At 41.7% G+C, this 9,795-nt stretch overlaps 1 protein-coding gene and 1 long non-coding RNA gene across 5 annotated transcripts in view; both read right to left on the reverse strand.

The window, feature by feature from the left end:
- SAP30BP (SAP30 binding protein) overlaps nucleotides 1-9,795 on the reverse strand; it is a 33,110-nt gene that overhangs the window by 22,821 nt on the left and 494 nt on the right. For 2 of the 4 annotated variants that reach the window (XM_025046999.1, XM_006912218.3), the window contains exons 2-3: nucleotides 8,903-9,012; nucleotides 6,618-6,665 (exon numbers count right to left, since the gene is read on the reverse strand). In XM_025046999.1, the coding sequence (XP_024902767.1) occupies nucleotides 6,618-6,665; nucleotides 8,903-9,012 (158 nt within the window). The remainder of the gene's footprint in view (nucleotides 1-6,617; nucleotides 6,666-8,902; nucleotides 9,013-9,795) is intronic. The other 2 variants (XM_025047000.1, XM_025047001.1) reach the window with 1 other exon arrangement.
- On the reverse strand, nucleotides 255-6,609 carry LOC112480010. The gene is made up of 2 exons (XR_003046414.1): nucleotides 5,475-6,609; nucleotides 255-3,889 (listed from the first exon to the last, which is right to left on the reverse strand). It is a non-coding gene; the product is annotated as an uncharacterized LOC112480010 (long non-coding RNA).

Below are 9,795 nucleotides of genomic sequence, written 5' to 3' on the forward strand. Positions count from 1 at the left end.
TAAAAATATACGCATAGTTTGCTAATACAATGTACTAATTCTGGATTTTATGCTAGCTAGCTGAAAATACAAGGTCTAAGGAAACTGATGTGAAAAAGTGTGTCGCTAACGTCTGTTATCACTACTAGAACAAACGTTGGTGGGTCTCAGCCTTTTCTTTACCATTTCCCATTTGGAGATATTTAGAAAAATCTTTAAAAATTTTGTTTCTTGTAGCAGTTTTATTGACACATAACTCACATACTGCATAATTCTTAAGTGCTTAGTTTTTAATCTTTCATTTGTATCATGCTGTTATAATTACCCAAACTGTAGCAACACTGAAGATGTTTATAATTCAAATGGAAACAAAACTACATACAAAATATACACCCTGTTATACGGGCGCGAACATAAAAAGATGGAAGAATGAAAATGACTACACTGTTAAAATACTGAAATTAGGTGATTTTTTTTCCCCTTTTGCAAAATCTTCCATCTTGATATTATAATAACTGGACAATAAAACATGCACGATATAAAAACAAACCAAACCCTGATATGAAACCACCGGAAAAAGTGCCATATAACCATTTCCGTGTCACAGATCCCTAAGGAAAAGTCCACAGTTAAGCTCTAACAGATAATCTCTGCTGTCCCATGCTGAAAAATAAGTTTCAGTAGAATATTCCACAAGTGAGGATTCTCCAGGAGTTTTGTGAAAACCCCCTAAGGGTGCTCTGAACAGAGAAATGTGCCAATTTCTGCCCCACAGGATGAGGGCATAACATTAGATGCACTTTGGCTAAAGAGGCTCAGCAGTGCTAACAACTGCATCTTAGAACAGCTTCCTAAATCGGGTAAAAATGACATGTGGCCCTACAGAGTCTCAAACTCACAGAACACATTTAAGACATCGGACTGTGAAAAGTACGTTTACATACATCGCATACCGCTGTCATAGCCACCTGGTGAAGTGAGTACCACAGCCCTGACCTCACAGATGAGCCGGTGAAGGTTCAGCTGTGTGCCTGTGATCCACGGCTGGAGGGAGGCCAGCGCTCAGCCCAGGCCTTCTGACTCCAGGTCTGCCAGACCAGCTCCATGCTGTGAACCCCACATTTCTGCATTATTTTTGGGCCCAAAGAACTTTTTAAATGTTTTCTTTTAACTGGGGTTAAATACGCCTTTTAAAAAATGCTGAAATGATTTTTTTCCCCACCCGACGCCACCTCCTTGACCCAGGGACACTGTTTTGTTTTGCCAGATGTTTGCTCCTTGGGCCAGGAGGATTCTTTCCCGGGGTCAAAGCCTGGACCACAGCACCCCGGGGGAGGCCAGCCCTCCCAGTTTGCTGGCAACGGGCTGCTCCAGCTTTCTCGAGCCAGGTCATCAATGCCCATGTTTGTTTTCAAAGGAAGGGTGTGTCAGGGACAGTAAGCGAGTGGAAATACCTTCATCCACAGGAACTGTGGGAATGGGGAAAAAAATAAACAAGGAAAACGTTCCAGGGCAACCGAGGTAAAACATGGACAAAGGAGAGTGGTGACAAGGGAAGCTCATGTGCCAAGGGTGAACAGGAAGAGGAAACACTTGAGCCACCAGGCACCCCGTCCCTGCAGTGAGGAGCTGGACCAAGGACTGCCACTTTCCACTGCCACTACTTGTCTTGACTTTCTCTATGACAGCAGTGCCCGTTCTGTTGAGTAATCAGAGCATCTGAGGCAGGCTGCTTACTGAAGAGGTTAAGACCAGAAAACTGAAGTTCGAGAAACGGACACGATGGAACAGAGGAGCCAAAGCCTTGTTTTCTGTGGGCTGCTCAGCCACCCCATCCAGCCTCCTCTCCTGAGTTCAGGGCAATCTCAGCAATGCCTAAGCCACCCCAGGCTGATGGATCAGGACCAAAGGCTCCCCAGAGGTGGGTCTGGAGTTATCATTTCTTACTCGAGCACTCACTGGTAACCCCAAACATCAGAGTGATAAAAATTAAGGTAATTCTCAAAGTTTTTGTACTCTGCACTTGTACTTTCTAAAGCTGACAGATAATGAAGTTAAAGAATACTCAACTCTGGTCATCCATAATGCCCAAGTCTTGTCCCAGGAAACTCTTTGGGGGTTTAGTCCAATTGCAACCCACAAATTCCTTCTAGGACATTCTTGACAAATGGTTTCCTAAAACTTGTCTGAAAGAGGTCTAACAGCGAGCTCACTACCTCCTGAAGTAGCTCGACCCACTTTTGGCCAGATGACAGAAAGTTCATCGTCAGATGAAGGCAAACGCCTTCTGTTGCTCACGTGTGGCTTCCCTGGCTGCCACCTCCCTTCCTTTACCAGACCCTCAAAGAGCAGACAACTCTCAGCTCCTCCTCAGCCTTCTCTCTCCCATTTCCTTAACTTCCCCCACATGACGTGGTTTTAAGTTTCCTTGTCTTTAAGATTTCTCTCTCTGAGTGCACTCCAGTTTAAATGCAGAATTCAATATTCCAAAATAGGCTGATGGCATGTGTGACCAGCCTGGAAGTGAGCACAGGTGGTACTGGTCACTGTACCTAATGCTACTGAACACAGACGTGCCAGACACTGTTAGGCTAAGTATTCATTTACATTTTACTTGGTGAATCCTCATGAAATAAACGAGGCAGATTTTATGATGCCTATTTTCCAGATGAGAAACGCTGAGGTGAAGGGACTTCCCCGAGGACAGCTGGAATTCAAACCCAGGTCTCTGACTCCATCTTTCACTCTCCTCCATCACCGGGGCAGGGGTGTCTCTCACTCTGGATGCCCTCCCGCCTTGATGAGCTCAAGATCCCCTAAGGCTAACAGCTTAACAGACACGTGTAGAGGAGTGAAAGCAGTGAACAGTTACTTAATATTACCAGCCCGCGAGCTTTAATTTGAAGAACGAGGGTTCTGAAAGTTGATCTGTGGACGCTTGGGGGTCTGCAAGGTCAAAATTATTTTCATAATACTCAGATTTGCCTTCTTCACTGTGTTGACATCTAGAGGAGCGATGGTGGGTCAATTGTTGGCCCTTTAGAATCGATCAAGGCAGCGGCACCACATTTTAACAGGAGTCATACGCTCAGTTAAAAAAAAAAAAAAAACAGACAATTTCACTTACGAATGTCCTTGATCCCAGAGTACAACTTGTTTTTAGCATTTTATATGATGAAGGAGAGGGATGCATAAAGCTGGTTACCTCAAGGGAAAGCACATACGGGCCTGTTTGAGTTCTGAGCTCAATTAGCTGCTTTCTTCATGGAACACCATTTTGACTAGAAAGAATGACTGACAAACTATGGTTATTTTGACTTGGATATCTGGTAGACATTTTTTCAAAAACAAAACCTGTCATTTCAAGGAAAACTCTGATAGTATTGATTGGCAATGATAAAATTAGAATCTGGGAAAATGAGTACTCCCCACTGAAAGCATGACGGCTCCCCAATACTTAATGGCTTATCTGAGAAGATCAATAATGTCACTGACAAACACGATTTTTTTTTGATGTTAAAGAATAAAATGTGTCAACATTGAGGAGGTGTACATAACTCAGTGAACCAACATTTTCCAAATCACTAGTGTCTGATGACGTAGTATCATGTATGGGTAAAAGTCATTCAAAGTGCAAGAGAGACCATGGATTTTAATGAAGCAGAGCATATAAGTTCATCGATAAGTTTGCACATTCCATATTGCAATTAACTAAGCTTTAGTAGACTACCACTTGTTGAGTTCTGATGAAGTATCAAAGAAGAATATCCACAAGCACCTGAAGGGCTATTAAAATACTTCTCTTTCCAGCGACCTATCTTTGTGAAGACAGTTTCTTCCAACACTTCAACCAAAACAACATATTCCAACAGACTGAATGCAGCAGTTGAGAACCTGGCTGTCTATTAAGCTAGATGTTAGACGTTAAGGAAACTTGTAAAATGCCAAAACGATGCCTCTCTTTCTACTAACTTTTTTTAGTTTCGGAAATAGTGATTTTTCATAAAAATGTTATTTATGTTAAAATGTAATAGGTTAGCTTAAAATAAAGATTTAAAAATTTTCTCAATTTAACTTCTAAGAAAATAAATACCAACAGATAAAGCCAAAATCAAGAGCTGTTTGGGATCCTAATTTTTAATTGCGTAAAGGAACCAGACGTTAAGAAACTTGTAAAATGCCAAAACGATGCCTCTCTTTCTACTAACTTTTTAGTTTCGGAAATAGTGATTTTTCATAAAAATGTTATTTATGTTAAAATGTAATAGGTTAGCTTAAAATAAAGATTTAAAAATTTTCTCAATTTAACTTCTAAGAAAATAAATACCAACAGATAAAGCCAAAATCAAGAGCTGTTTGGGATCCTAATTTTTAATTGTGTAAAGGAACCAAAATGTTCTGAGAACTGCTGTAGTAAAAAATTAAAACAAAACTTAAAGAGCCAAAGTAAGGAGTGCCACCTAGTGGAAAAGACAGTTATGACATCAATCCATTTGCTAACAAAATGACACCTCCTATGAGGTATCCTATTGTTAGAAACTTCATATACTTAAGGCAGAAATATTCAAAACTAGGGTTTAGAATACAAAGATACTGTAAAATGAAACTTATGTGTGCCAGAAAAGTTCTGGAATAGAGAGAGAGTTGAGAGCGGTTTGAGGTGAAGTATGCTATAGGGGAGACAGTCTGATGCTAGTTCAGGAGGGAGAGGAAGTCAGGGCCAGGGCTAAGGAAAGGGGTGCCCAGGGACTCAGGCTGGGGACTGGTCCTAGAGCGTGGAGACGCCATGAGGCCTCATGGTCCTTCTCCCCCGGTGGGCCTCTGCTAGGCCAACTAAGGACAAGAGGACGCCCCTCCAAAAGAACTACATTCACCGAGTTACTCTGAGGGCTGAATTTTGTGTTCTGATTTCTGAGGGCTCCCCAACGGGATCAGAGATTGTTCCAAAAAACTTTTCATTACACAATCAGACTTGAAATTCGAATGACTGAATGAAACACAGTAAAGCATATCAGTCAAGAGCAAGTAAAATGACACATCTTTCTAACCTTCTTGTGGGACTGAGAAAGGAAAAGCTGAGCACAAAAGACACAACGACAAGCTCCCCAATTCTGTCTGAATCACTGTCTTCCAGAAGGGGCGAGTTACACGTGCACACATCCTGCTCCTCAGCCAGCTTCCCCAGGAAGTTCCAGCTTCTGGCGAAGGCTGGTAACTCTACACATAAAGGCTCCAGGTCCCACAAATCCTCCTTTCCTTCCACCACTGAAGGCCCAACACTGGTGTCTCCTCAGGCTTACTTTATGCACAGGGTCCGAGGCCCATACACCCACATAATAAGCCAGAAGATGAATACTAATATTCCAAGTTCAAACAGAGCTGTGACCATCCCTGATCCAGGCCACAGGTCCACCTGCTGCTGGTAACACCTGGATGAGTCCTTGGGTTCCTCACCAGACACAGAAAAGAGCCTGCATTTGCAGTTCCTAGGATACGTTTTTTTCTCTCCTATGTGCTGGTGCCAAAACTTTCTTGGTTAAATATTTTCTTCTCTGTATCGTCCACAGCCTTTCATGGGTGTATTTCAGTGGTTTCAAACAGATCTATCCATCACAGGAACAGTTCACATTTGGAACATCTCGTTTTGTATTTTCAAATGCACTACTATTTTAGGTTCTAACTGGGTGTAATTTTCCTAAATTCCACCAGGTCGCCTTGAAGGCCTCACCTGGTTTTAAATCAGTTTTTAATCACAAAACGTGGTTCCTATTCCTCAGGCCTAGAATAATGGAATTAGTCTTTCTATTTGCAGGGAGAGGGAAGTCTGTTACTAAAGACTGTTTCCTCAAAAGACACACCTGTACGAATGCCCAGTTCACAGTACAGCAAGCTAGCCAGACAAGAGGGGGTGTCTTAACCATCACCGTGACTGGGTCAGGGAGTGTGACAGGAAACGCTGCTCATTACTCTTGGCTGCTAGTAGGATGGAACTATAAGAATTGGCTATGTTGTTTCAGAAAAGATCATTCTGCATGGTTTATCCAATAAGAATTGGCTATGTTGTTTCAGAAAAGACCATTCTGCATGGTTTATCCAAGAGTGGGAAGTATAAGAACTGGCTATGTTGTTTTAAAAAAGACCACTCTTCACCGTTTATTCAATTCTGAAAACACAGGATTAGGCTCGGTATCCCCAGCAGCTGGCAGAGGCCTCACTGTCTCACCCTCTCTGGCCCTTCCTTGTATTTAGATGACTGAGAATCCAGAATACACAAGGCAGCCCTTATGGCTTCTCAATTCTAAAAACATTCCCATATCTAACCCACCTGTAGGGGCAGTGACCCCACAAAGCCCACCTGGCTACAGAGCCCAGGTGGGTTGCTGTACTCAGCCACGCCTCTCGCCTCTCTAGTCTGGAGATCTGGCACTATCTGCAGGGCTGGCAATCCAAGCTACCTCAAGACTTACGCATTTCAGAGTGGTCTCCAGCTTTCTTTATAAAACTGGTTTCATCCCAGAAAATTTACACACAGTTGCACAGTGTTAGTGGGACAGATCTTGACCGGACAGATGAACTGAACCATAATGTTAAAATGCCTCGTTTGCATCCAGCCACCCACCAGAGCCAACACCAAATACCTTTGGGTCATCAGCCTCAGGTTTTTCAGTCTCTGAATCGTCATCTTCCTACAAGACAAAGAATTTAGAGGATTAAGCTTGAAGGAGTGGGCCCAAGTGTCCGCCCACGCATAACTAGGGGTCAGAGGAAATTTACCCAGCCTGGGTCACCCTGCCAAAGACCCCTCCCCTGCCACATGACCCAGAACTGGAGAAAGAGAAGGGGGAAGGAGATGTTCTGAGGGGAAAAAAGAACATTGGCAGCTCAAAGTCATTACTTTAGCAGTGCCACAGTCTATGTTAATGAAAACGCCTAAGATTAAAAATCGCATACATAAAAATGGAGAAAGGCCACAGTATGCTTCAGAAAAGATTGAGACCAGGCCCCACAGTACAAAACAGGCATACTGTCTCCAATGAAATATCAATTATTTAAAACCAGGAACATGAACTTTTTTTCCTTCTTTGCTTCTCATATACACAAACACATCTGACTGACATCGTTCACCGCCAGAGGGCTGTGACCTCCATGCAACTACACCCCAGCACTTCAAGACCCAGTAGCATCTGCACCAGTATGAAGAGCAGGAAAATAGGTGTCAAATGACCAGGGCAAGTGACCCGGGAAAGGCACGACTAAAGGGCAATGCCTAGGCTTTCCTCGGTCCCAGCTGAGTGGGCCCTGCCTCCATCCAAGTTCTCAGACAACTGCCATTGACCCAATCTATCAAGCCTTGTTTCTTATCCAAATGGCCTGCCTGACACAAAGCACCACGTGGGCAAGGCACTCTCCAAAGCGTGCACTGGCATCACAACAGCTAGCACACCATTCCACTAAATGCCAATGAAGTTCAAAGATCAGCTCCCTTATTAGGTAGCTATATCCACGTCTGTCCCACTACCCAGAACACCCCAATGCACAGGAGCCTTTAACTAACGCCCAGGAAAAGATTAAGTTTCATTTAAAACTGCTTTTCTCAGTCGAGCTACACTTTTTAACCCTAAGATTAAACAGCACTCTAAATGTTAATATAAACACCACCTGAGAGACTTGAACAAACTACACCAAAGGCTTTGAGCTTTAACTGTCCTGTAAGGTGTCAGTGAGCCAAACGTTTTAAATGCAATCTCCATAATCTCCTTAAAATGAACCCAATCATGCCAAATATCAGAGATGTAGCTCGGCCAAAAACAATCACATTCTAGAATTGGGATTGGAGAGGATTTTACTAAAATATGAAATAAAGCTTAAATATAAAAATTCTAAGCAAAGCAAATGCGGAATAACACTTCGAAAACACACATCATGTGTATTTATTAAAGAAAATAGTTATGAATGTTAAGCCAGTATGTATGCACTTCAGAAAATTCAGGAAAAGAAAATGTACTAAGTTTTTCTAACCAATTTCAGTCAATTCTGAATTATTAGTATAATGGTGGGGCTAAGGGCATAAAAGTATCTTTTAAAAGAGCAAAAAACGCAAAGCATGGTTCTGTTGAATTTGGAAAGCACTTTAATGGTAATATTTAAATATCGATGCCTAACCAAGTTTTCAGACAGATAATAAAGTACGATTAAAGTGTTTCAATTAAAGCTGCTGCTAAATATCCAGATTCAACTTTGTATGTCTTTGTGCTAAGCATGAATCCTTGTTTTTCTCCAAACTTTTAGATTTTGGCTCATGATGCTCAGGGGATAGTGTATTATTTAAATTTTTTCTGGTTAAGACACAAATTCTATTTTCTTTGTTAGCCAACACATGTTAAACTTCAGGTACAATTTATGACCAAGGGCACTGTGATAGAAAGTGCCAAGTAAAATATTGAGAAAGAAGAATTAAATCACATACACACAATAATAATTTTCCTATCTAATCTTTTAAATAAACTGAAAAATTTGAATGAGCCCCAACCAAGATTAAAAATAATACAGAGTTGATTGCAGATACATATGATATACCAATTAGGATGAATAAATTCCTACAAAAGGAATAAATTATCTAAATAGGGAAAACCAACATTAAGCACCCACTGATAGCTGGGTTAAATAAAACAGTCTATCATCTTTCTCTTAAAATTTCAATTCAAAGGTTAATACGAAATGTTCTAGGTGAAAACAAATCTGATTTTCAAACAGAACTGCTGATATCCAACCCAGTTTCCTTAACCGACACCAAAGTGTCATGTTGAAGTGGGGAAGGAATGAAATAGGCATGAAATGGAACGATGTTGGGACAGTTCAGAAAGTTTCTGCCAAATAAAATGTTGCTTTGAGCAGCTCTGGATTTGGGAACAAATTTACTTACCGACTGTTTGCTGTTCTCATCCTCCTCTCCTTCATAACCATCTTCATCACCCCCGAGGCGAGAAATATCTTCCTCTCCATAGTCTTCAGATACCAATCCGCCTTTCTCTTCTTAAATAGAAGGAAAAAAATAAAACTGAATGAATGGGAAAAAATGTAAAAAAAACTTTCAGTGATTTGGGTGGCCAGAATTATATCCGAAGATAGAAAAGGGACCTAAATCGAAGTGACCTTAGGCCCTGGATTCGGCACGTTTCTTCATGTCTATAGTTTATCACTGGCACCAGTGAACCCATTTTCTCACATGTCACCCTCATTTTTGTGAGTGCTCCCCTAGGAACAGGACCTTGAACAAGGGGCACTCCAAGGGGTTCCCAATTACACCTACTTGAGAAACAATCTTTTGTACGTTTAAAACAAAACAACAACGAAATCCCCCGAACAATACAAATTACTGGGTAACCACCAAAGAACCTCCTGACTGGCAGAGACCACAAAAAAATGAGTAGCTAACCTAGTCCAACTCTGCCTCCTTTTCCAGATGAGGAAACCAAGACCCAGATATATTTGATAACTTACTTCCTCTCTATGCCCCCAAACAAATCTGTTCCCTCTTCCTAACATGGTGATTCTCAACCTGAGTAGGGCAACAAAATCACTGAGGGGTTTTAACAACTCACAAAGGAACGGCATCAACGAAGAGCCTCGGAGAGCTCATGCGCGCCCAGATCCCACCCCAGATCTACAGAATTAGACTCTCTCGCTGTGGAGACCAGATATATATTTTTTAAGCTCCAAGATGCGTCTAGGGCATGTTAGTAAGTTAAAAGTTATAAATGTAGTAAGATACAGCCTTTATCATGCTCCACGTACGTTTTACTCATCGCTCTCTCT

This window comes from Pteropus alecto, unplaced genomic scaffold, assembly GCF_000325575.1.
Source record: "Pteropus alecto unplaced genomic scaffold, ASM32557v1 scaffold134, whole genome shotgun sequence".
NCBI lineage: Eukaryota > Metazoa > Chordata > Mammalia > Chiroptera > Pteropodidae > Pteropus > Pteropus alecto.